Genomic DNA, 27,350 nt, shown 5'->3' with positions numbered 1-27,350 from the left:
CTGAATCAGGTATTGTTTCGAATCGAAAATCAATTTTGAAGCAGAATGTGACCCAAATAAATATTCACACCTCTAGAATCTAACCCTGGAAAAAAAGGGAGCTGTGACGTTACACATTTCGCAATATCTCACATTTCAGTAGGATGTCTCTGGCCAGCTCCTTAGAGATGGCGGTGGAGGCTCCTCCTTTGAGTTGCAGGTAGCACCAGGAGAGCAGACTACCCTGCAGAGCCCAAAACAAGGACAGCAACACCGTCCTGCTGGCTCCACTGTTCTCATCCACCATCATCACCTCACACTGAGGGAAGGGAGAACAGAGAGGGACATTAGTACATCGGGCAACAACAAGGCCATGGTAAATACATGGTGTGTTTGTCAGAGGCCTCACCTCTCTCGTTGCCACCAGCAGCAACGTCTCCATTACTGACAGTATGGGGCTGATGTCAAAGTCTGAGGGAGCCCCTTTAGGGGGGAGCAGGAGAAGGCCACTTGGATCCTGGTCACTGCACAGAGAGAACACAGATGCTGCTGATCCACTGTGATCTTAACAAGAATTGTAATGTGTTTGTTGTTTATCTACAGTATCCTTACCTGAAGTAATTGCAAAGCGATTCAAATGTCACCTTCACTGACTCTGGCTGATCCTGTTCGGTAATGTTTTTCTGCAAGAGGCACATTTTGCATTATATTGTTATATTTTTATTATTATGATCATTTACTTTTTGTTTCATAAACTCACCATCATGTCGAATAGTTTGTCCCTTCTGACGTGTTTATCCGGGAAGAAAACAGCCGCTCCATTAAGAATGGCCTTGACTGCTTCCTTGTGCAAAGCTTTTTCCACTAAATACCCGCCCTTTGCACCATCCACAACTAAAAAACACAAACATATTGTTGCTTCATACAAAATTATTACAAAAAAATCATGACAATCTGGTACTGTGTAACAAAAGTTTACTGATAAGTGTAGTCTTAAAAATAACTACCAGTTGCGATATCAAGATCATCACACAACACATAGCAGTGTTCTTGTGGGGAAACTAATGCTTCTGTCCACAGGGAGCGTCAAAATCAACACAAAAGGGAAGTTCCTTGAAGTTTCTTAAACCGAATAATAATAATAATAATAATAATAATAATACATGTTATTTATATAGCGCTTTTCCTGGTGGTCAATGTGACCATTAAAACCAAAAATGTTCTTCCAGTTGTTCTTACTGTGGCAGATGTGGGTATAGAGTTCACAAACAGCCCTAACAGTGTCAGGTGGGGGCTCCACACTGCTGGACGTGGAAGGAACAGCCACTGCTGCTGTGGCCCCCTCCTCTGAAGCCCTGCTCTCCTCTGGGCCCCGGGGCTCCAATGGGTTGGGCAGCATAGGGAAACAGTTCTGCATCAATTGAAGCAGCAGGACTCTGCTCTTCAACACCTCCTCTCCCTCACTGAGAAAAAAGCATATGCATTATTACAGGAGAGACCTTAATATTTCTGCAATAGTAAATATTGCTGTTCTAAAGGTTGATGTAAAAAAAAAAAACAGTGACAGCACCACTACTCACATCTCCCTGAGTTTACTGTAGAAGTCCCAAAAGAGGTTCAGGCCAAGGCCGCTGAAGTCCAGAAGATACTTCTGCTTGAAGTGAGAGGCATCCTGCGCCAGTGGAGAGAGAGGGCGACAGTTTACAACAATAACAAAAACAGAACATAATAATGAATGTCCCAAATATGAAGTACCAATTTAACATAACAGATCAGCCATACAGTAAAAAGACTTGTGGTAATGGATTGCAATTACTATAAGCGGGTCATCATTAATAAAAAAATAATATAGTTAAGTAACATTACGGAAGCTCAGAGAGGCAAGTAGGGAAATCAATTCTGGGGATAAAAAATCTATATGTGAAAACAAAGGGAAAAGTTTGCATACTACAGAGGCTTGAGTAGCCACAAGCCCATTTTTATAAATAAGACTAAAAGCATTCATGCTTTCTTCCTTGTGAGTTTTAATTTAAATTTTAAAGTAACTTGTAAAACATGATCATACTAAATAATTTTGTATCCCCGGAAAAACATTTTTTTCTTTTCTCTAACTGTTCTAAAGTCATTCACATAGGAAAGACAAATACAATCAATTACTTCCCCCTAAAGTTTACGTGTCAAAGTAAATGAGTAGTGAAATAAACACATAAAGTAGTAAGTTAATTCACCAAATGACATTTGATATTTTGCTATATACAAGACTTAAGTCAAGCTTCTCAGGCCAGTATGTTAAATTGTCATATTATAAACCTTGTGAATTCCTGCCACAATAAGGATATCCCTAATTGTTCTCAGTCTTTCTTGCTGGTGTTCTTCAATCTGAGATGATTTTAAACAATATTGATGTTTAAACGATTACTAATAACTATAATTGTGACCAGTAGTTACCATTTCTCGTGTGAGCTGTTGAATGAAGTATAATGTCTTGTTAAGCAGACAAAGGCCAGTGACGACATCAGAGTCGAAGCTCTCTCCCTCCGGGCTGAGGTCGTCCAGGTCTGCCAGCCTCTCCGGGCCCGGGCACAGATACCCACTGAAGCTGAGCGACTGAACGCCAAGGCGCTCTGCAGAGTCCTGCCTGGTGCCGAGGAACTTCACCATCAGGAACTAGAAAGACAAGGAAACAGACGATTAAGAAGTGTGGTTACCTGATAATTACAGCAAATAGAATGGCTCTCGTTATGCATTCTTTAGTATGTAGCAATACTTTTGTTATTGTGTTTTGGAAGCCCTAAACTATGGAAGCCCTGAAAGGTAATAAATAAAACGATTCTGGTGATCCATTTGTTTTATCCAGTGTTTATGAAAAAATAAAAAGGTTTTGTCGAATAATATTTCTAGGTTATCAATACAAATTGTGTCATGCAATCTAAACACAACCCAAGATAACATGTATTATGTATTAGCAAGTTATGTCATATTTCTGCTAAGCTTTACATCCCATTTAGAACCATAGACTCTGTAAAGAAAGTGACACAGTATCTAAGAGGTCATCTATAGGTTTCTGAAAAAAGCCGTTGTGAAGCCCAGATGGACATAGGCAGTGTGGCAAACATTATGTATCACTTTTTTTTTTTTTTACCTGCCAAAACTTAATTTGTTTTTACCAATTTTTGACTGATTATCCAGGCAAAAACCACCTTGCAAATCATTTCCCCCGTTTCTTATCCTGGCTCAACAGAATTTCTTTTTCTCTCACTTGCCTCTCAGGGATTCCATACCTAAAGTGTCAACATGTGTTTTGGATGCAGTACGTACCTTTGCAACACGACACTGCTGCAGCTTGATCTCAACATCGTTCCAGTCTTCTTCCAGCTCAAACCAGCCAATCGGCTCGTCCTCTGACTGTGTTGGAATCTTCACACTGCAGGTCAGGTAACAGTATGGTGAAACAACCATTCATTTAAATCACTAAGACAGACCCCGACACTACTGAGGAGTTGCATTACTTTTATACTTGTGAAGCGATAAACACAAAAGCATGGTAAATATTGGGAATAATATAATTCAGGCGTCTATGAAGGGATACTTACTTGTCTTGCACAAACTCTTTGTAGTCCTTGTAGACCCACGAGTCGTACTTCTTGAACCTCTTGAAATGTTTCTCTGCATCAAAAGGGTTGTCTTCCTTGTATGCAAACACCAAGCCGCATTTTGCTCCAATGGCTCCTTTCCGCACCTGATCACACAAACCACAGAGTAAGTGTTTTGTACAGAAATCCTCATCTCAATGATATGGTGAAACCAAATGGAGCCTCACTTTGATCTTCATCTGAGTGACCTGGAAGTTACTCTGGTCCTCTGTGGACAGGATCACACTGGCTCTCTTCCTGCCGCTTTCGGATAGAAAACCTTATGAGCAAGACACATATCGTTATATCTGAGCACATGTTCATACCTCAGGGTTTGTACAGCTTTTAAAGGGTTAAAATACAAGGACTTTTCAAGGAACAAAAACCAACAGATTCTCAAAGTATTTATCATCTAGATTGCTACTAGAAATTGTATTCTGAATAATATTGTTTAAAGAATTCCTTTATAACAGAAACAGCAAACTAATTTGATGATGGGATTGTTTCATTTAACATATTATTGATATTTGGTTTAAATACGTAAGAGATTATGAAAATAAAAGAGCAGATTGTTTGAGTATATTTGAATCAAAAGCAAATGTTTTACTTTGAAAATAATGCAGGTATATTTAAGCAATTCCCCAACAGTCAAGACTTATTTTAATTATATATATATATATATATATATATATATATATATATTATTGCTAGTATTTCATGGAACAGGAATGGTCTCAGTTGTACCGTCTCCAGTGGAGGTTTCTGTCAGCATGTTATCTGGTCCTGACTTCTCCTCCTTACTCTTCACATCGCAGGCCTGCAGGTGCAACTGGAGGGGCTTCCCTGTAATAATAAGACACAGTGCATTATGACATCATAGTTATTCAATTCTCATATAGGTTAAAACTCGATTCCTATCTTGAGGCAAAGATTCACACACTGCACTGCAGCTTTATAACATAATTATATGTTTTCCATTGCAAAGTCCACTAATGCATTTCCTCCTCCTTGCAGGCTAAGCACTTTCTCTCCTGTGTCTATGGTTTTTCAAATGGCCTAGTGTGTGTGAGTGAGAGTAAAAGGAAGGGCTGGTCACATTACCATTGCGATTAAGTAGTCGCAGTCTCACTGAGGCCATAGACACGATGAGGGCGCCGGCCGTATACTCCGTCTCTAAATGATCGCTGATGCAGGACAGGGCTTGGAGCACTTTTGCCACACTGCCTCTGGCCAGAGCAAAGGCCAGGAGGGTCAATTCTGCATCAGGACTCACACAGCAGCTGCACAGGAGCAAAGAAACAAACAAGTTAGTTTCAGGGTGCCAATAGTCATACGAGATGATCATCTGTATGTTGGTACAATGGGTGTTCATGCATTTCGTACATGCCTATTTGTACTTTGATAGCATTATTGATCACTGGCTGTATTTTTTCCTACTGTTCATGTTGGGCGCAACTCAGACTGTGGACGCCAGATATTAAGTCGAAACATAAAAATGTTTTTTGTAAGAGGATCTTGTCCTCAATCACTTATATTTGAAAGGTCTCTGTGTGGCTGTTTCAGAGAAAAGATAGCAACCATTAAATGTCAATGTAGACATGACTTGAACACATTTAAACCTATCCTTTAAAGCTGCCACCCATCAAATAAAGCAAGACTTTGTGGCTATAAAAAATATGGATTGCAACAACTCCAGTATGGACCAATACTGGCCATGATGTATCTGTAACACTGTTGAATTTCTGATCATTAACTAAGATCATTTCTGTCATGTTATTTCTGTCATGCTGCTGTTGTTGATAAAGACCCTAGCCACCACTGAAGGATTTGCAGCATGGAATGGAAATAGTGTGTCATCAGCGCGTCAGATCAATACTTTGATTTTAGCCTGTTTTAATTGTGATGATGTCAGCATAATGAACTCGGTGTGGCAGTGATGAGTAAGTGTGCTGATGAAATCCCAGCAGGTCATTACTCTGCTATCCTGAGGAGAAATCCATCCACTTCCTCCAGGATGTTCAGAGAGAAGAACTTGGGGAACTCAGTGGATGATGGTGTTAGGGACAATGGTGGCATGTGCCGTAGGGCTTTTCTAGGAGAAAGAAACACAAAAAAGCACTCAGAACTGGACAAACACTCAATTAATCATTAGAATCCTTGCAAACATCACTTTCTTTTCATATGCAAAAGCATGAGCGTCTTACTGTGTGCTCTGTAGGACAGTCTGAGCGAGTGCAGGGTTAGTGTCCATGGATGCGGTGACCAAGGAGGTGAGGAGAGACAAGTACCAGATGGCTGAAGCGTCGGAAACAGACACCTCTTTACTCTTGGTAATCTGATAGCCCAGTGTCTTCAAACCATGAATGCGCGTGTCACATCCATCGCTCAAACACCGCTTAATGTTGATTTGGATGTCTGGGATTTGGTGAGGAGATAATGCAGTTAGCAGACTGATGGAATACATAATGCAAAAGTGCTGTAATGGGTCGCTTCATCCTCTTAGAACCACACAAAGTAGATGTTGATGAGGGATAAACAAATGAAACAAATCTCTTGTACTATATATATGAGCAAGCAAAGCTAGCCAATGGATTTGTATTTGCTCATACACGTTATCATTTTAGAAAAACAGGAGTGTGACTGGTTCAGCCTGAAGTCAGAGCTGCAAACCACAGGACTGTTTTCAAATGATGTAGCTTAATGTTTTCTCCATTTAACTTCTTCGAATAAACATAAGTGATCTTGCTTACAGCTCAATCAGTTCTCAATTGATCTTATCCTCATGTATACACATGTATCTGAGCTTGTGAGGTTTAGCATAGCTTCTGCACGGTCAGACAACTTCTAATAGAAAGGTGGATGTGTGGCCTATTGGCTACAGAGATGTTCTTTTAAGACCTCAGGGGAAAAAAACATTGAAATAGTGTTTAACCAGTCAGCAGCAAATATAAACATTGACAACAAAACAGTGCCTGGATTTGAAGCCAGAATTCCGCTGAATTGATGCCAACAGAAGCTTGTATGCTTATTCAAAGTGTGGCACTAAGCCACTAAACTACTTGATCCCAGCGGTGCTCTTCTATAGCTGCACTCTGACTTCATAGTGGTACAAATGAAAAATGCAATTCCTCTACAAGCGAGGGAAGACACCAGCGTAAGATAAATAAACACAAAGCAGACAGACAAACAGGTGGTGACTCACAGGGGTGTGTGATGTTGGCATTCTCCAAGAGAGCTACGTAGCCTGTGACATTGCTGGGGATGCGGATATCTCTGATCTCCTGCAGCGAACGCCGGTTCTTCCCGACGGCCACTGACACCAGCTGAGGCATGTAGCTGTGGTCGTTTGAAACCACGGCAATGGCCAGACGTCTCAAAACCACATCAGGTTTCATCTTCAATCTGGGAACAGAAAAAAGACAACACATTAAAATGTATTATATTCACAGAGACCAAACACATCAAGGATCAGGTAGGGCTGGGCAATATTTTGTAGATATATTATCGTGATTTGAGACTAGATATCGTCTTAGATTTTAGATATCATAGCTGTCTTTCCCTGGTTTTGACAACTGCATAAGTGATGTCATTTTCTGGATTTACCGGAATGTTCTAGCTGTTTGCTGTTTTCCCGCTGTGAATCCACTTTACTGGTGAAGATCATTGTCATTGTGTTAATATTGTGTTAAAGCATCAATGGTCAACCATACAATATCGTCATGATATCAATATCAAGGTATTTGGTCAAAGATATTGTGATGTATGATGTCCTCCATGTTTCCCAGCACTAGGATCAGGCAAACATGTCATTCAGTTGCAGATCCTCGAGTCACATTGTACATAGCATATGCCCTTGCCTTATCCAGTGTGAGCGTGCACTGCCGTCCGACTGCCAAAAAGATCCAGTATCCCCATTTGTCATCTTGTAAACGTCCGGAACATTGGATGAAGCTTCTATTGAGCTGTAGCACTGCGTTACCACCTTGACTTTATCCACATCCGGATCGCGGTCCAGCTCTGCTCTGTACTGAATATCTAAATCTGAAAGACACAGACACAGATTATGATGCCTCTCTGAAGCTGTGCAGCTGAAGCAGACATACAATTGTTCATACGGTTTGTTTACCACATTCTTAAAATACACAAGTAAAAGCTATTATCCAGCACTAGCCACTTTACTTTTCCAAAATGCACCTTTTTCCTTCTGCAAGAGGAATTCCAAGAAGTCCTGAACCACACTGGACCTCATGGTACAGATACTGTTGTAGCCCTCTAAGATGGGGAAGGGGATGGCACTGCTGGGAATACGATTCCTGTGTAAGAACTTAAGGATCTTAGAGGCATGTGCCCCTAACCGGTCTTTGGTCTTGGAGAAGATGTCCACAAAACCTGTGGGGAAAAAATGGGTTGAAAGATATTCAGGGTAAACTCAAATGCCAACTCAGGACAGACACTAGCTATACAAATGAGGTTGAAGGCAGGATAAAGCATCCTGGTTCAGGTTCATACCTGGAGTTAAGGAGCACGCCTGTAGCTGTCTTATCACATGACTCAGCTCTCCCTTTAGATTAGCTCCATTGGAGTTCTTCAAGGCAATCAGCATGCTCTCTACATCCACCACACCATCCCCCTCGGCATCAAACTGTCCAAAGGCCTGAGATAGGGGGGAAACACAGCACACAATGTGACACTTTATATACCAACACATCCATCCCATTCCTGCTCACCATCACAAACCATACGAACATAACTTAAGGCAGAATTCAACAGTTGGTATTCTTCATTCAAAGGGCACACATTATGTTCCAGCTCATCTGAACGTTAGCAAGTTATATAGAGATAATGTATATTTTACAAATGTGCTTTGGATGTCTGAATGCTCAGAGGGGTGTGGGTTTTGAATCAATGAAGCCCATCTTTTTTTAAGTATAGCCATGGCATTCCATGTTTACCCACACAAAGCCAATGCAGACGACAGTGCATATCCATTGGTCACCCATTCATCTGCAGCCTTTGGTTCAACAACAAATGTCAGCCAACAAAGCAGCGTGGGCCTGGCTAGCATAGGCCAATGTTAAAAACAAGTGACAGTAAAACTGAAGCAATCAGGAAAGCTCATTTGTCTGACTCATTGATGACAGGGATACGATGTGCTCATATTTGCTTATCTCTCATCATAAATGGCCTGGACAACAGCTATCAACTTGTATATGCTTGGACCTGGGATAAGAACAACATGACATATGGTTACTGACATTTCACTTGTCAAGTGAGAGGCACGTTAGCTTCTCTAACATTATATACCTCTTCACATTCATCTCGTGGGGCATCTCTGCTCTCCAACATCTCGCAAAATTGTTCCACATTGACAGACTCTTCCCCTCGGTTCAATCGGTCCTCTAGCCACCGAACCAGGACACCCTCGTTCCCGGCCAGGACAGACTCCTGAATGGCGACACCTGAGTCGCTAATGCGAGCCGCTGCTTCTCTCAGTTTCACTTGCTCCAACAGTATCCCGGGGCTAGGTGGTCCACCGGCGGGCACGGGCGGGTTATTCGACCCCCTTCCGCTCCTCCCAGAACCGGAGCTGCCGCCACCGCCTCCGACACCGACGGCCGTGGCCGCAGAGGCCGGACTGTCTTCCGCGAAGCCGGGGCTCTCCGTTTCTATGTCTTCCTCGTCGCCGCTGCCCCCACCGCAGCCACTCTCTGCGTTCCCCATGTTTGTTTCACCGACCTAGGGCTCCCCGAAAATCTCTGAGGCCCTCTGGGTGTCAGTTTCGAAACGGTAGTACCGGTCTGTACACAGACCTCTCTAACCTACAGCTAGAGCTTTGCCGTTCACTACTACCGCATTGACGTACTGTACGTAAACGTGCTGCCCTGAAACGTCCTTTTCTCTGCGCATGCGCTGTGGCGTCCCCATTCAAGGAAGCAACTGTGTTGTTGCCATGGGTGTCATTATACTACAATTAGAAGCGATGTGATGTAAATGGGTAATATACTAAAACGGTCTGATGAATAACATGCTCGGCTATGTATTGGGCGCGTTTTTACCCCTGGCACTTGTGTTCATTCCTCGCGAGTGGTTTCTAACATTTGGAAATGGAACAACCCAGGTGCCCCCTGTACGGCTCCTGAGCAGCCGTGAAATATCGCTTTACGACGGGGAGAAAAGCAGCAAGGGCCTTTACCTGGCAATACTCGGGCAAGTATTTGATGTACACAAGGGACACCATCACTATGGACCCGGAGGTGCTTATCACTTTATGGCAGGTGATTCTTCGTTTTTTCTACAGTACCTATATTATTGTATATTGTAATACCTGAGCTCACAACCATAGAGAGATATTTTAATGTGTACATGTGGGTAGTTTATGACACACTGTCTGATGCTGTTAAACAACCCAAACCTTTAACAAACTTAAATCGGGAACATGCATGTAGGTATAATACAAATACAAACATAGCCATAAGTATCCTACTGTACTGTACAGCTATCTTCTGTTCTATGTCTGCATTTTCAGGCAGAGATGCCTCACTGGCCTTCATCACAGGGGACTTCACAGAGAGGGGCCTGACAGATGATGTGTCCAGTGTGTCCCCACAGCAGCTGATCGCCCTTTATGACTGGCTGGCCTTCTATCAGAGGGACTACAAAAGTATTGGTATGTGATGTTTGCCCCTCCAACTCTTTTCTTATGAATGTGTTGGTATAGCACATGTATACCTTCCCAAATAAAACTAGTAGTTAAATTCCAAGTATGTCCTGATATCCTATTCAGTTCACCTTTTATAACAGTTAGTTGCTGACATGTAATGTGGATTATTTACCTTACTCCTATGGCAGTTTATTTTTTCGAATTGGTGGTGTAGCATAACAACGTTCATCAGGGGATAAGATCAGGCTTTTATTCCTCAACAGAACATTAGGAAAATCATTAGAATAACTTTTTGTTTTATTTAAAGCCAATATTACTCATGTTCGAACTACTCCTGAGTATTCATTGTGAGTGAGTGAACCTCCTGTTTCTCCTCTAGTTATTTATTGTCATTTGCACAATTACAGAATAGCATTTATTGGCAATGAACATGTTATATCTCAAGGTGAATGTACCAATACAAACTTTTATTTTAGGTTATTTAAGTATTTTAGTTTAGTTGTATTGGTAAGGGTATGTAGCAAAACCAAAACTTCACACTACAGGATTTATAGCCTAAGCTTATTTACAACCATTCTCACTAGATGGGCTTTTAAAATACTCTACACAAAACTTAACAGCACGTACACAGGTTACAGCACAAACTCAACAATAAGAATGTTCATTAAAAACACAAAAATCCGAAGTGACCAAGACAATACAGACAAAACAATAAAGCACTCGTACTGTAGAGCTACAACTTGTGCAGTATTTTGAATTGCAAAAGCTGGATTTGAATAGTTTAACCAACTGCTGACTTAGGTTGTTCTTCTAATCAATGGACATAATTTTCAGTAAAACTCCAGCAAACAAACAAAGATGCAACGATGTCTTGTTGCATTTCAGGTCTGTTAATAGGCCGGTTCTACAGCGAGACTGGGCAGCCCACACAGGCCCTGCTGCAGGTCCAAGCATCCCTAGCAGTCGGCCGGCAAATGAAGAGCCAGAGAGAGGCTGAGAAGGAACGCTTCCCAGCCTGCAACTCAGAGTGGAGCACTGCCAGGAGAGGAAGAGTATGGTGCTCCACTAAGAGGTATGGAAATAGTGCTGCCCTAATCAAATATTAAAGAGCAGACAGTGAGTGTTTCTCAATCTCGAGTAAAGCTGCTCCGGAGCCACTATTTCAAGCATACTACGTCATCGAGTGCAGCCGAAGTACTGTTCCAATGTCTAGGATACTTGGAATTCTACCGAGCCCGGCGTACTTCGTTTGGAGAAATGTCGAGGCCGCGGTCTTAAAATCCCCACAATGCTTTGCGGACGGACCAATTTCCCCAAATCTGTGGCGGAAAATGTAAGGCGGGGCCTCTCATATGACGCACACCTGCACACTTGCTAGCCTGTTCCACTCTTTGTTTTCCGAATGCCAGGAAGTATTCTTGCCTCGCTTCTGAAGCAAGCGACTCGGAAGACATGTGCTACCAAGCAAGCGTACTCGAGATTGAGAAACACCCAGTGTATGCACCGCAATGTTGTGATAAAGCGCTTACCTTACTGTAAAGAGCCTCATACTTAAATGCAAAATATTGGTATACATTAACCGCACTGGGCAGTAGTCTGTAGGGACTTGATGCTGATTCAAGAAAGGACCAGTACTTTGAGAGTTACCAGTTTGCCTCCTGGTCACTGCTGAGGTGCCCTTGAGCAAGGCACCAGCAGTGCTCACTTGTCACTGTATAATAGTTGCCCACTACTCCTTGCTAAAATGGGTTAAACGCATAGGGTAACTTTCACACGTATATGTATATGTGTGGAACAATTAAAAGAGGGATATATTTGTATCCTCAGTTTCAATACTGCTCTATTTTTTTTCCTCCAGTGGTGGAGTGGACAGGGTTTGGACAGGTGTCCCACGGAAGCTCTTCTCTCCGGGCTCCAGTAGTGTTCGTTGTGTCTGTGTCAGAGATCCATCTGCAGCAGAGGAAGACCCCAACCTGCAGAAATATGATGGCTGCCCTCCACAGGCTGAGTCATGCTCTGTGGCAGAGTTCTAGTGTCTGGACCAGCCTAGAAAACTGACCAATTTCTTGTTTATTAGTTGCACAATACTCGGGGACTTTTAACTTATTGAAAATAAAATAATGAAGAAAAGAAGTCAACGCGTTGTATTTTGATGACCTTTATGTAAAGTTGTCCTCCCTTTCTCTAAAAGGATACACCAGGAAGAAACAGGCTAGATATCTGAGCATACAGATACAATATAATGTGCATAAAAGATTAAACAATGTGCATAAAAGATTAACAGAGGCAAGATTTAGGTTTGTCACAATGACAAGCACAAACTGCATTTAAGTACAAAACAGTTGTAGTGGTCAAAAATATCACACATTTATCTGTACAATTTAACAATACTTAAAGAGGCCCCAGTCCTTGGCCACATCCCTCTGCTCCACATACTCCCCAATAATCGAAAATGTCATGTGATCTTGATAAAGTGCACCTGATAGGCTTAGAAATCAAGAAGCGTTAAATGTGGTGGGTTAAGACGACTTGAGGCCACATTGTGGGTTCGATGCTCACAACTTCCTGTGAGGCCCTCATGGCAGATACAACAATGGAATGTAATTATAGGTGACTGATTTTGAAAACATGATTTAAGGCTACAAATCAAAATGACACACAGGAGGAATGTTAAAGATTTTGTTGGGACTCACATTTATATCTTCCGATATAAAAGTTCACATTTTCGCAGCCTGCCATGTTAAAAATTAAGCATTCCATTGAATTGAGCTGATGCCCACACATGATAGACTCTACCAATCGTGGAAAAATAAACATTTCATAATGCATTTTATTATTTTCTAGTTGTGCCATCTTTCATTAGACAATAAAGTAATTGAATGTTATAATGCTAGCTTAATACAATCAGTAGAGGTGCTTTCCCTTTACATCTCAAATTGTTCCAGTTAATACAGAATTAGAGTCTCAGAAGAATGAAAAATGAAAGATAACAGAACATGCTGAAGGTGTAGTATTTGGAGGTATAGAGATTTAAACCTTGCTCTTGTAGGTATTCATTTTGTAGCATTGCATGTTTGCCTTTGGGCAGCTCACATAAAAGGCTGCTGATGGTGGAATATCCCATTAGAGAACAGGACAATTCCCTCCAAAAAGATGTTTGATTTGAATGTTCATTGAAATGAAATGTCTTTGTTGTGATAAGAGCCAATCATTACAAACATCATTGGGTCAGGGAAACTGATGAACAAACAACCATCATCGGGCTGGAGAGTGGCTTATCCACTTTAAATTGCTTTGATCAAAACAGAAACAAAATGACAATGCTTCACTTTCTATATGAAAAGTCCCTCTAGAACAATAATATTTTTTTCATAGATTGGTATAGTATAAAGATGATGGTCCATAATTGTCCCAGGGTCTCTTGTTGGTTTGTTCTACTACCGAGGTCCCTTCTCCTGGTGTGCCTGAATAACTGTGCCAAGGCATGGCCAGCGTCAGAGGGTGGAGGATATCCAGGCCACTGTATTACGACGTTACCCCACCCAGAGTTAGTACATCGAAGCAGATGTCACACACCCTCACCGGCTTGTTCAGGTCAAACTTGATGATGGGGATCTCCTTTATAGAGCACTTGTGGCACAACAGGCGCCCACAGTGGCGGCTGGAGTCAAAGGAGGAGACACAGGATTATAAAGAGGAAAAGACGAGTATTGATTGCACATATTCAATAATCCAGTCTACTCACCAGTGATGTTTCCGTGTTGTAACACCAAACTTGGCGAGACATTCATAGCAATTGGACCCATCACACCAAGGGGGCTCTTTGGACAGCATATCTAAACAAAAACAAGAAATTGTCACAGGGATCAAATACATTGCATCAGAGCATATCAGTTAAAGTAGTGCTGTTTTAAAGCCTCCCATTAGGCTATTTTGTGTTTCTCCTTTCCAGTAGTGTGTTATATAGGTTTTTGTGAATGTAAATGGTCAGCAAAGGCTAATATCCCCGTGTTCCCTAGAGGAAGTTTCTCTCCCACACACTCCCTGAAACGCCTCCATTGCTGTCCTTTGTTTACTTCTGTAACATATTGACATCACTATGAAACACTAGCACTTCTATTGGCTAGAGTCCCAACACATTGTAAGTGATATGCAAAGGGACGGGATATCACTACGCCATTGAGTAATCACAACTGAGCCCGCTGGCTAACCAATCAGAGCAGACTGGTCTCTGGTTTTCAGACAGAGGGTGAAAAGTGGTGTTGCAGCACAGGCAGTTTGTTAAATGTGAATGTTGTATATGTGAATTAAGCATTGGTTGAACATTAAAGCATGTTAATATGTCACAGTGGAGGCAGAAAATACAAAAATGAACAAAAAAAAATGTACCTAGAAGGCGGAAGAGCAACTGTTTTGTTGCAACTTGGTAGTTGAAAATGTTGATTCCCTGATTATTAGTGATGCCCAGGCGAGCCCCAGCCCTCACAATGGCACGGCACAGGTTTGCATTTCCTTTCACGTAGGCAAGAAGCAGCACTGCAATAAAATACAGGTCAGTCATTCTGGTAACAGTATGCCGTTTGTGTACTCTTAACAATAATCAAACAAGCTACAGTACCCGTGTTGCCTTCATTGTCGGGTTTGTCCAGAGGGTATTCAGGCATACACTCCAGGAACAACTCAAAAATGGCAGCGGCGTTCTCTTTCCCATAGTGGCCTAGAACGTGCATTGGTGACTGACCCCTAAACAGAGATTATAAGATTGGAAAAAAAAAGGAGAAGTTGACATCTTAGTCTACAGAAGGTTATATGTTGTGTTTAAAAATGTTACACTTCCTGTTTTCTTAATATTCTATGTTTCTGTTTTATGTCAGCACCGTGGTGTTAAATATGCTGCTGCAATGACTTCAAAGTTTGATCACATTCTTTCACTGTGAAAGTGTACCTCAGATTGAAGGCCTCAGCATCAATGTTGGACTCTGTGAGAAGGTTTCTGACATTGTTAAGGCGGCCCTGCATCACAGCCAGATGCAGAGCTGGGGAGACAACAAAAAGGACAAAGAAAATGATCAATTATTATATATAAGAGTTTTGCAGAGGACTAAAAAAAGGCAATTCAGAGATCGAAACATAGATTGTCACCTAAATCGATTAGTATTCTCAATATTGATATCGGTTGCCACCCACTTTCAGTTGTGGCTTTATAATAGAAAAAAACAGTACCGTTTCCCTTCTTCTTAGACATCATAGCCATTGCACGCCCAGTACACAATATGAAATGACCCCTCTAACTGCCTAAACCAACACTATCTGGTTAGAGATAGAGAACACAATCCCACTAGCACAATAAGTATACATTTCTTGTTTAGATTAATCAATTTGATTGCCAAATGGATGCAAACGTCAAATAGAATGTTCCCAGACTACAAAGAAACAGAAGCATAATAAATACGAATGTAAGTACCGTTATTGCCATTCTCATCCTCAGCAGCAAAGTCTACTCCGTTCTCCAGCAGCACGGAGCAGATGGTGGCCAGGTCCTGCTGGGCAGCCAGGTGCAGCGCTGTCTGTCTGTGTTTGGTCAGCTCGTTTACTTTGGCTCCCGCAAGCAGCTGGAGAGAAGAAAAATGCACAACGAAAACAATACTTAGAGCACCATACACTTAAATTGGCATGAATGGTAACATGTTGGGGACCATGAGATGGTTAGGTGTGTACCAGGTTGCGGACAATGATCTCAGATCCAGCATGGACGGCCAGGTGCAGCGGGGTTTGCTTGGCTGCGTCCTGGACCCTGGAGTTGACGTTAGCTTGGACGCTAATGAGGAACAGGACACTCTCGATGTCAGAGTTTTGCACAGCCACGTGGAGGAAGTTACGTCCCTTGTTGTCCACCTGGTTATAAACAGAAGTTTGAGGTCAGGAAAGAAGAATAGTGTATGGCCCTGCGTCCACTTAGTGTCTTTCTCCAGCAGAAAAGGAGCTCGAAGCACTTTATATTACAACAATATCTTGAAAATATTTCACTGCTTTTGTATGACACACATGCCGTTTCTTTTGTATTATCCGCTTGAGCTACTGTATACTTTTTGAGTTTCTCAACATCAGCTCCAACCGGAAGATTCCTGCTCTCACCCTTTGGATGAACGTGCTTGTGTCCACTAAATCTGACAGCCGTAGAGCGAGAAGGATGAACCACTTATGGGCGATAAAAGTACAAAACTCATCAGCAGAATCATTCAGTGTCCGCCCAGCCGAATGGCTCAAAGAAAAGAGCTTTTCAGTCTCTGTTATGACAGTTTCTTTTTGAAAGATAAAGCCAAAAACAAATTAGAAGTGCTGGGGACGGCACAATAACCTCTGTGTGCTCAGAAAAAAAGACGCTGGCAGCATTGCTTTTTCTAGAGGGAACAATTGAAAAAAAGAAGCTGGCCCTCAGAAAAAGGACACTGGCCCTATAATCTGTAGAAGTGCTACAGTGGTACATTTAGCATGTGCGTGCTACCTGCTCAGCAGCCCCCGGCTCCCTCTTGAGAATAGCCTCTGCTGCTTTGTTGTTCTTGTGCGTCATGGCACAGGCGAAGGGGGTCATTCCTTGACGGTCGCGCACGTTGAGACGAATGTCCGGATGGGAAATGAGGAGCTGTATAATGACGTTGTGCTGGTTGCTAATGGCAGCATGGATGGGAGCCCTGCCCTCTGCATCCTGACAGAAATAGAAGGAGAACAGATGAAATTCAAGAGAATGCGTTTACAATGTCCCAAGTGATCTCTTTGGCAGTGAAACGGGGAGAAATTGGACCCCTGATGTGACAGGACTGACCTGTGCATTAACATTGGCTCCAAACTCTAGAAGGCACTGCACCACCTCCTCCAGCCCCCAGCTGCTGGCCAGGTGGAGGGGTGTTTGTCCATCTCGTGCTTCTTCATCTCCTTCTCCGTTAGGGCCTGGCTGTCTCGTGCTGTTCACGTCACAACCACTATACACACACAAGGCGGACATATTTTAATTTAGAGAACTTTGTTAAAAACAGACATTTTCCAAACCCAAAATATTCACACTAGGCAAATATGTGCCTTCCCGAACGCTAATGGAGAGGAGATTGGCAGACCTGCGGACGAGGAAGCACGCAGAGACCTCATTGTTCTCATCCACAGCTCTGTGCAGGAGGGTCTGCTTGCAGCCAGAGGGCCCTATGCTCCAAGCGGTCGCATCACAGCCATGGCGGACCTGGGTAGAAAATACAGTAATATTATTATTAGCGTCATATAGCGAGAGTACATAAAGATGCACTTAGATGTGAATACAGGTCGGTAAAAGGGTTTTGGCTTTAGTGGCTTATGTTTATTTTTGGATCCATTCCTTGTTCCCATCAGGTGTTTTGAATAAGACTGACAGATATGAAGGAATGTACATGAAGGTGATGGATGTTATATGGAAATGCAAACATCATTGCTGTTTCCTTAATACAATAGAAAGTATTCACTCGTTTTTTCTCTGACAAAAAGTATTTATCTAAATGTAACTAACACTCAATTAACATAAGAGAACAAAAACCAAACACTAAACCTGAACAACTACCTGTATCTATGCCTCAGGCTCTTTAAGGTTTCATTTCATTTCTTCGGTTTCATTTTATCTTACAGTTTTGTAATAGTGAATATTTGGCAGTGTGAAGAACTAAGAGGGTCCATTTATCTCTAAATTAGCTGTGTATGCATTTGTCTCACCAGCGTGGATGCAATATCTTCCAGGCCATTCTCCAGAGCCAGCCACAATGGAGGGTCGCCTTTGTCATCCACCACAGACATATCACCTCCTCTTGTGCAAATGGCATCCACCACCAGTGGCAGCTGGTTACTAATGGCCAACTGTAGTGCTGTTTGTCCCTCCTGGGTCCTGGTAGTGGAGAAATTATAGACGTAAGACAAAAAAAGAGCATTTGTTATATAAGGGAACACCTGTTTGCTATGGAAAGATATATTGCCATAATAAGCAGAGAATGAAGTCTCACTCCCTGGGGCTCCTACACAATTTCCATTTTAAAATTAAAAAAATGTCCAGACTGGGTAGATTTTTCACATCATATTTGACTTAACGGCTGAGTGCGAGGATGCTCTGACAAGACTACTGCGCATATGGCTTAATATTACCACCTCCCACACGTTAGAGATGTTTTTCATCTAGCTTGCTTTTCCCATTAGGAATCCTTAGCCAAGCAGGCTTTGAATTTGGGATTTGCCAAGCCAGCCGTGGGAAAACTTGCATTTACTCATTTGTTGCTGTAAAATTCACACGTGTATGTCTTGTCAGCCATCGCTATATTGAGTATGGTGGATACAGTCATAGATATGCTCGGAATTCCGTATTAAAAACCTTAAAAAACTCTCCCCTCAGTAAACCAAATACTCAAAACAATCATTCATAAAACAGGCTGTAAAAAATATTTACATCTGCAAAGGAAAATAAGCCTTACCTAACGTTGATGTCGGCCTGGTGCTCAAGCAAGAAGAGGGCACTCTTGCTGTCCTGTCTTTGGATGGCCATGTGTAGCAGGGTCTGTCCATTGGACATAGGGTCATTGATAGAAGCCCCTGAGCCCAACAGCTGAGCGGCTATGGTGTGCATGCCTGACAGGGACACATTGTACATGTCATACATCATATACACAGATCACCAAGGTTATGGACTTCACATATGATTTTGATAATGCAGAATGCAAAGTAGTAAAGGAATATCCCTGTGGAGGTGTCATGCTGTGTACCTGTCCAGAGAGCCAATCCCAACACTGTCTGGTCCATTGAGTCTTTGAGGCTGAAGTCTGGAATGATCTGGAGGTTGTTGGTGGCATGAAGTGCATTGGCTGCAATAGAGCCATCAAGGGAGAGGTTAGTGGATCAGTTTCAGGACGTTTAGGAACAAGACGTAGTGAGGCAAAGCAGAAGTTGTTTAAAACACCTGCCATGTTGGCTCTTTATTTACAGGCTTTTATGTATAAAGGCTGACCTTTTTGCTCAAGGATGACAGACACCACATCAGGGTGGTTGTTGGCAATGGCCATGTGGAGGGGGCTCTGCATGGCCACACCAGCAGTGTCCTCAGGCAGAGCCTTCTGGGTCTGCAGGTTGGGGTTGGCCCCTTGCTGCAGCAGCTCTGCCGTCAGGCTCGCCAGGCCGAAGCGACACGCCGTGTGGAGCGGGCTCTCACCCTGACAGAAGGTAGAAGGATTATTACCGAAACAAATAAGATCTTTAGTGTTACATAAAAAATTGTATCTACATCTTAGGATGTGATGATAAGTTATCCAGTACGTTTTTAAGATTAAAAAAAGCCTGATTTTGATTGATGACTGCAGTAAAATGACACAAAGAGAGTAAGAGATCTGAATTATATAAGCCAAGATATCACAATCTGGCAGTGGCTCAGTCAGTAGGGGCTTGGACTGTGAGCCGTAGGGTCGCCGGTTCAAGTCCCCGACCAGACCTAAATATGGAGTGTGAACTGCTACTTGGAGAGGTCCCAGTTCACCTCCTGCCCTGCCGTGGTGCCCTTGAGCAAGGCACCAGACATCCCCCTCCCCCCCCCACTCCCATTGCTCCCTGGGCACTGTACAACAGCTGCCCACTGCTCCTAGTACTAGCCTCCTGGTACTAGGATGGGTTAAATGCAGAGAACAAATGTCACTGTGTGTGCTGTGTGCTCTGCATGTGCGACCATTAAAGAGGGTTTCATCCCTCCGATTCTATCTATCTAAAAATATTTCTAAATATATTATTTTTACCCATGAAAACAAATCGTTTTGGAAAACTATATCCAAGTCTAAGTCTGTATCATAAAACAGCAAATCCTAATAATAAACAAGTTCATTTTGAAACCTGAGAAATTAGAAACTGAAACTGTGTAATTGTTTGCTTGTTTTGTGTCCTAATGTTCACACTTACCCATTTGTTGACATGGTTGACCTTTGCTCCATGAGTGGCAAGGAAAAGTGAAGCTGCCTCATTGCCCGCCCGCGCTGCTCTCTGCATTAGACAGCTTTCTACAAGGGGTGAACAAAAGAAGATGAAGATGAGAACGTGACATTAAAAAGCACAGTTCATTCTAGACATGAATCTCAAGTGAGGTAATCAAGCAGCACCTGTGGTGGAGTCCGGTGCATTCGGGTCGCTTCCTCTCTGAATAAGCTGGGCTGCAGAGCTATTCTCATCAAAAGAGGTGCCATTCTCCACTGGAGCGTCATCCTCAAAAGGGTTAACTGAGGGATCCGAGGACAGGGTGATGTACTGCAGGGCCAGCCACAGAGATGTGCTGCCTTCATAGTCCTTCAGCTCAAGGTCAAGTCTAACGGGATGGACAGATTACGGCAGGTTACACGCAGGATTATTTAAATTAAAGGATGACCAGGGTCACATGGTCTTAAAGGGACAGTCACCTAAAAATCAACTGAATTGTCTCTTTAAATAGTGTTGCCTTGATGTAGGATTCTATTTATACAAATCTTTTTAGTGAATTCAGGTATTTTTTAATTGTTGGCTAATTTAGTTTTTGTAAGCATGTTAGAGAGAAAAATGAATACCAAGGAATAATATAATATTATAATTTGTTTATAGTTGAACTAATTGTACACTAAGCATGCTGTGTGTGTCTCTCCATGTCAAAAACAAATTCACTTATTCCATTTAACTCACTGTTTGCATTGTAGAAGCTGGTTGAACACTGGCTCATTCCCCGAGGCCACAGCTTCATGCAACGGTGTTCTGAAAAAAGACGAAAGAAAAAATCTCATACTTTGCAGAGCCGTTGGGCAGCTTTGCATAGAGCTCAGAACCCTACCTGCCCTTGCTGTTCTGCATGTTGGGGTTGGCTCCGGTCTTAAGCAGAGCCTCTGCGATCCGCGCCATGCCGCTCATCACTTCTGCAGAGTGTTTCTTGGGGCTGAAAGAACAGACGAGGTGAAGCGGGGTTTCAACCGCTCCCACTGTGGATGCGTTCACCTGAGCCGAGTGACGAATCAGGAAGATGGCGGCAAACTCATCCCCTGGTAAAATAGGAAGAATAATGTATGAGGGAAGAGAGGAGTTTCTGCTTTAATTTCTTAACGTTTATATTCACACAGCAAAATTACACTAAAAAAAAGCCCATTGGGTATTGACACCAAGTATTGGCTTTTTAGTTCATTTTGACCTTCACTTCTTCAAGAAAGACACACAACTGTAATAATAAAAGCTCCCACAGACCTCTTTGGATAGCCTTGTGCAGGAGGCTCCAGCCACTCTGATCCACCATGTCCACATCTGCTTTGTTGTTAACCAGAGTGGTGGCAATACTCTCCAATTTACAAGCGAGGGCCAGGTCAAGAGCGAGATCACCATTGTTGTCCAGTTCATTCAGCTTTCCAGGTAGCTGGACAAAATATCAAAAACAACCTTAAAATAAACCATGATATAGCATAATGACAATTCTACCAGTATGTAACAAACGTCGGTTATTAGGCAGTTGATAAAGGATCTCTGCAGGGAGCTGACCTGTGAGTCCATCTCGATGAGATAGAGAAAGACCACATCTTCCCGCTCTACTTTAATGGCTTTGTGGAGAGGATACTCTGTTTTAGATTTGATCATCTTGTAAAGTAGTTGGGCGCTCATGGTGCTGAAATCTTCTTTCCTCAGGTCATCCTAGTAAAACACAAGCAATGAAACAACAACTTGTCAGTGTCAAACATCAGAACTGGCCCATTGATGGAGAAAGTCAACAAGTGTCATCTGTTATCTTCCGATAAAAACAATGTCTTAAGCTTATTCCTCGCTTTTCTGAAAGGCATTTATCAGAGCTCGAGACTGAGGTGTCAGAAGCTGCTGACAGTCTACACCAAAGTCATAAAGATAACCCTGACCCCTGCCGAGCTACACCCTCTCTGGATTCATTGTATCGTAAATGATGAGATGCCTCATAACCCTGGTCTGTCAAAAAGGAAGAAGCGGGAGGAAACCACAAAGAAACACAGCAGGTTTAAAATGATTCAACATTGGCATACTTTCATGTCTCAGGACTAATGAAAACGGTTTACCTTGTAGATTATCTGATAATCCAAACAATTTACAGAGTGGTTAGGAGATGTCTCCCTCGACCAACACAATGGGATATCTTTTATATTGCAGAAATAAAGCTTTGAGGCTTATGTGTTCATTATACTTAAATGTTTTGATCAGCGGGATATATCCACATAGTAACACCATTTTAATGTTTCTTAAAGCATAAATGCAATTGCTGGAATAAAAAGCCAACGTAAGGCTAAACAACGCATCGCTACAGCTAAGCAAAAGGCGGCTAATTCGCTTGGAAGCAACCGCTGTTTTAAAGACACATAGAAGCTTCAGACATTCACGACGAGTGGGGAATCAACCAACGTATTTGATGTCGTAGGAAAATGTGAACATCTCTTCAGCTTGTGTAGCTTTTTTCAGGCATCTAACCAAGAACAATACAAACAACTAAGTTGAAACAAAGGAAGCGAAAGTGTTAAAATGCAAAAACATGTCTGGGTTTCTGAACTCATTCGTGCACCACTCTATAGCAGTTTGGTACGCATTATTATGAGGGCCACTTGCTTTTTCAAGCACACGACTGGGAAAATAACTCTGTGATGGCCGGCCGTGTTCAAACACTGCCGGAATAAGGTGCTCACCCAGTGACTGGCAATGATCTCCCCACAGTAGTTCATCAGGGTGGTGGCATTAAGCTCCTCAGCTGTTTGGTAGAAGCGTATGCAGTTCCTGACATTCACTGAGGACATCACGCCTTTTTCACACCTGTCAAAGGAGATAAGCATGTATTTATGGGCTGTTAAGTGACATATGTTCCTCTGAAAGATGTTATGTATCAGTAATGCTGCCCCTAGCATCAATTCAAGTTCAATTCAAGCCTGCAGATAGCAAATAAGTATATATGGCTGGTGACTGACCTCTCTCTGAGCAGCTGAAGCTGAAAGCGGTTGGCTAACTTCATCAAGTCAATTAGAAAGGCATCATCTTCAGTAAGCTCCAACACATCCGTGTATGCCCAGCGCAACATTGCCATGGCAACCTCAGGTTTGCAATCTGGAGATCAATCATGTCACCAAGTCAGAAATGTATGCAGAGTGATCCATGACTAACCTACCGTCATTTTCAGAGATGGAAATGTGCACATTACATTTGTATTTTGTTCCTGGTAAAGGTGGCGCTAACTTGAATGACTTCTTACGTTGACAGGTTTTCTTGATTTAGAATAGTACATTATAAACTATTTGAAAATATATGTTTATTAATAATCTGAACCTGCAAAGTAACTAATGTTGCCAATTGAATGCAGATGATTTAAAAGTACAATATTTACTTAAAATGTTTACTTAAGATGTAACACATTTAATTAGATACTCTACACCCCATATAACAATGAGTTTGGACAACTTAAAAAATGAATTCCTTTATTTTGAAAACTGGAATACACTCAACAACAACAAATGTTTATCAGAGGTATTCCACATTTCTCCGGCATTTGCTCATATTTATTTGAATTCAACCCAGACTGATAAGTTTACTGTGAAATAGGCAGGACGGCTAAAACCTACTCTGAACAAAACTGTGCACAATACTGGACTTTTACCGTCTGCTTGATCAGCTCCAAAATAAATATTCAAGCATTATATATTAACCCATAGGCATGTTGACTGATAGACGTGGGTAGGTAAGGACTGGATTTACATTCATTTAAACCTTCGCCATTAACACAGTGACATCACACCATAGTTTGCTCACCAGATAGGTCCAGTTCAGAGGTGGAGGACAGGTTAGCCAGACTCCAGGCATCGCTGCGAGCTGCCAACACAAACTTATGGGCACTGAGATTCTCCCCTGCGACTTTCACTTTCAGATCACTGCAAAAAAAACACATTCATCTCTGAACAACACAGGTGTTTATATATATATGTTCTCAAAGAAAACGCCTTCACAGTGGACAAGGATTCCATAAATGAAGAAAACTCTTAATACATTTAGGTAGATGATGGAAGCATTTAACAACACAAAACGATATCAAAACATTGGTTTACAATCTTTCACAACAGTCTCACAGGAATTGTGAGTGAAAAAGGATGTATTCATGAAGTAGTCAATATAGGAAAGGAGACTTAGAATATATCGCAATGTAGTTTGAGAGCTTGTAAATGGATGTTTTGAAAGAATGCAACCATTTACTTCAATCAATCAACAGAAGGAATATCATCATTTGTATGGGTTAAATATTCCGTTGATGCATGACGTACATTGACAGGTTTTTGCACATGTGACTGCAATAGGCTAGGCAGCTTGTATCCCACAAGTCACACCAGAGCAGACGCATTACTGTCACATGATAACATATCCAGAACTGCTGGATTAGCTACATCTCAAGCAAAAGCCATCCATTCCATCCCTGCTGGTCCTCACCTGTACTGTTCCTGCTGATAGAGGTTGGCCACGATGTCCAGCAGGCGGCTGATGAAGGTGTCTGCAGTTGGAGGGCTGGGGGAGCCCTGGCAAGGGGTCTGAGCAGTGAGCACGGCACAGCGCCGCTCTGTGTCGGCCAGCTTCTGCTGCATCTTCACATACTCCTGCCTGAGCAGGGCCAGGTGCTTTTGCAGCTTGGCCACCTCCTCTGCCACACCAAGGAGAGGGAGACAGGTAGAGGACAAAACAAAGATGCAGGGATACAAAAAGTAGGTCAGAAATATTTATAACTGATCACAATTTGAAACGGGACTATTCGGACCACTTTTTCAGGTAAAAGGGTTGGTCAAAAATACAATGGCTGCAATTTATAGTTGTGTTAGTGTAATTTATTTCACACTTTTATTTGTGACAATGATGATATGAAGGGACAGAAAAATACAAATGTTGCTGATTGTGAACTGGATTTTCATCGACAGTGTTGTTTTGAGAAATGTGGCTTGATCCATTATTCTTTTTCAAAATTATGGCCCATTTCTGTCACCACGTTGCACAGAATAAAATAAATGTCCGCATTCCCTACATAGGGCATACACGATGTAAGTTTCCAAATCTTACAAACCTTTCCCTTTTCCTCTTAATGCATTACACTTTCCACAGATCTTAGTGTTACAACACTTTTGTATGTATCAGCCTTGATTCCAGAGTTTCACGGGGCCCATTTCCTTCCTTTAAACCAGTAAAGTTTTAGTGAGGAAAGAATGCTGAGATGGCATATTACTTCGTCCTTCCTCGTAAACCGTTACTGGCACAGCTACTAGTCATGAGGAAGAGGGTGCTTCTGAAAACCACCTGATCAGCTCAACACAGGAAGGGCGATGCGGAGGAGCTGCAGTTTAGGGCCAACTGACCAGCAACTGGACTTATTCATACACTATGTACTAAAGCACAGTTTCCCTTTGCAGGATAAGCAGACATCACTAAGCGTTTTTTTAAAAGCACGTTTTTGCATGAAGCTTTAGAAAATCTGTCCCAAGACAACTGTGTGTACAAGCAGTTCTCCACCCTGTATAAACAATGCATCTTACCAAGTGTTGAGTATGAAATGCACTCCTCTTTGTCAGGACTTGTTAACATAATCTAGTCTCTTCCAGGCTATGCAAAACAATAAGATTAGGCATTTACTGTAAATACACCAACGGATGAGAATAGTCTCAAACTTTGCTACTCACAACATAATACAAGCATTGATGGGGCAATTTGAAAATAAAAAAAAAAAAAAATGGGACTTCTCTTTTTCATTTCACTTTCCCATTGAAGGTAAGGCTCAGACGCAGAAAGTATTTCCCAAGTCCAAACAAATGTGTTTTCTGCTCGGTAGCAATGGGGCAGATCCTTACACAACCCTAACAGCACCTAGATTGGATTGTAAATTATCTGGATCCAAGTTGTAAGTAGATTTACTTTAAGGAGGAACACACAACACACATTCCCTTGTGTCTAGGCCAAATATAGGTGGTGCACTTGGCTATGGCACTACTGCTAGGTTGTGCAGGTAACACCTTTCAGGGAGTGACAGCTACCCTGTCACTTGTAGTCTCCTGCCTCATGTATTTACCCTCCTTTTCACATAAATGGTATCATATCAACAATATGTTTCGTTTTGTTGTCTTGTTCAAATGACAGACACAGTTAAGGTAGCGTTGACCGGTATCGTTACTGAAATTATAATGTATATCGTCTGATTGGATTCGTGACGCCGACATTTAATTAAACCGTAATACCAACATTACTTACAAATCTGTAAGTTAACATAAGGGTGTTTTCTTACGTAGCAAACTAGCAATTTGCCTAAAACGGAATTATTCTCCTCGGTCCAACCCACCAACATCTCTTGTCCGGTTCGGCTAACTCGTAGCTATAAAATTCAGCTAGCAACATCAACGAGAAGCTAACGGCAGAGCTGGCTCACTGACAGGTTCAGCTGTCGCAATGCTTTGTATTATTACCTACAGACAATACACGGTTTATTTAACTGACAAGACACTGGTTGATCCGGACCAACAGTTCAACAAGCATACGCTGAAAACAGGGAGTGCACCCAACAGTCAAAAAACCAATCTCATACCTTCCGCCATGTTGCTCAGCGTTAGCTCCGTCTCTATCGCGATATGACGAGCAGCCGGATCAGGCAGTGGTGCTACGTTCAAGTGGTCCGCAAAACACGCTGATTGATAGTTCATCACATGATCTCCCCTATTCTTCTTGCACGGATATTAAAATATGTTATTTTACATAAGTGGTGCAAGTGACAATACAATTATGTGTTTTTTTAATACTAAACTGTAAAAGGTGTTTCTGAACCAAAGCAGTACGGTTTACTGTAGGTCAATTTGGTAAACGGTTGTCAAACTTATGTTGCCTTCAGGAGCTTCTGCCAACATCCTACCTCTGTCTACGAATGTGCCAGCCAGCAAATTCCTGTAGTAAGAGTTACACAAAGTACACATAGTGGATTTAAAAGGGATACAAGTATCCTTTTTATCTGAGACTCCTATTAAGATCTGCTTAAGTATTTGGTTCATTCATTGTATAGAAAAACAGCTACTGAC

The 27,350-nt window shown here is 42.1% G+C and overlaps 3 protein-coding genes across 3 annotated transcripts in view; 1 reads left to right on the top strand and 2 right to left on the bottom strand.

Moving 5' to 3' along the window:
- zzef1 (zinc finger, ZZ-type with EF hand domain 1) overlaps positions 1–9,472 on the bottom strand; it is a 44,099-nt gene extending 34,627 nt beyond the window's left edge. Inside the window, exons 1-19 of the mRNA XM_034098568.2 lie at positions 8,916–9,472; positions 8,121–8,265; positions 7,806–8,000; positions 7,469–7,652; positions 6,814–7,013; positions 5,816–6,026; positions 5,587–5,703; positions 4,713–4,891; positions 4,356–4,454; positions 3,800–3,891; positions 3,573–3,718; positions 3,298–3,403; positions 2,428–2,646; positions 1,560–1,651; positions 1,219–1,442; positions 740–873; positions 592–662; positions 389–503; positions 133–298 (exon numbers count right to left, since the gene is read on the bottom strand). Coding sequence (XP_033954459.1) covers positions 133–298; positions 389–503; positions 592–662; positions 740–873; positions 1,219–1,442; positions 1,560–1,651; positions 2,428–2,646; positions 3,298–3,403; positions 3,573–3,718; positions 3,800–3,891; positions 4,356–4,454; positions 4,713–4,891; positions 5,587–5,703; positions 5,816–6,026; positions 6,814–7,013; positions 7,469–7,652; positions 7,806–8,000; positions 8,121–8,265; positions 8,916–9,332 — 3,112 coding nt within the window. The 5' untranslated portion in view covers positions 9,333–9,472. The remainder of the gene's footprint in view (positions 1–132; positions 299–388; positions 504–591; positions 663–739; positions 874–1,218; positions 1,443–1,559; positions 1,652–2,427; positions 2,647–3,297; positions 3,404–3,572; positions 3,719–3,799; positions 3,892–4,355; positions 4,455–4,712; positions 4,892–5,586; positions 5,704–5,815; positions 6,027–6,813; positions 7,014–7,468; positions 7,653–7,805; positions 8,001–8,120; positions 8,266–8,915) is intronic.
- A 39-nt stretch (positions 9,473–9,511) lies between these two features.
- Positions 9,512–12,405, top strand: cyb5d2 (cytochrome b5 domain containing 2). Its single transcript, XM_034098570.2, has 4 exons — positions 9,512–9,886; positions 10,138–10,278; positions 11,158–11,344; positions 12,131–12,405. Exons 1-4 carry the CDS (start codon positions 9,628–9,630, stop codon positions 12,303–12,305), a joined length of 762 nt encoding a protein of 253 aa, XP_033954461.1. The 5' UTR covers positions 9,512–9,627; the 3' UTR covers positions 12,306–12,405.
- A 9-nt stretch (positions 12,406–12,414) lies between these two features.
- On the bottom strand, positions 12,415–26,961 carry ankfy1 (ankyrin repeat and FYVE domain containing 1). Its single transcript, XM_034098569.2, has 25 exons — positions 26,867–26,961; positions 24,739–24,946; positions 24,070–24,188; positions 23,235–23,370; positions 22,959–23,082; positions 21,799–21,948; positions 21,511–21,676; positions 21,107–21,311; positions 20,962–21,030; positions 20,412–20,614; positions 20,215–20,312; positions 19,280–19,481; positions 19,038–19,136; positions 18,750–18,903; positions 18,004–18,172; positions 17,385–17,503; positions 17,096–17,252; positions 16,778–16,978; positions 15,991–16,167; positions 15,737–15,884; positions 15,218–15,308; positions 14,891–15,015; positions 14,662–14,808; positions 14,018–14,108; positions 12,415–13,933 (listed from the first exon to the last, which is right to left on the bottom strand). The coding sequence occupies exons 1-25, from the start codon at positions 26,874–26,876 to the stop codon at positions 13,798–13,800; spliced, it is 3,504 nt and encodes a 1,167-aa protein (XP_033954460.1). The 5' UTR covers positions 26,877–26,961; the 3' UTR covers positions 12,415–13,797.
- Between the last annotated feature and the right edge of the window lie 389 nt (positions 26,962–27,350).

The sequence above is a fragment of the Pseudochaenichthys georgianus genome, chromosome 14, assembly GCF_902827115.2.
Source record: "Pseudochaenichthys georgianus chromosome 14, fPseGeo1.2, whole genome shotgun sequence".
NCBI lineage: Eukaryota > Metazoa > Chordata > Actinopteri > Perciformes > Channichthyidae > Pseudochaenichthys > Pseudochaenichthys georgianus.
Note: the sequence above shows the minus strand (reverse complement) of the source record. Positions and strands in the feature narration are given on the sequence as shown.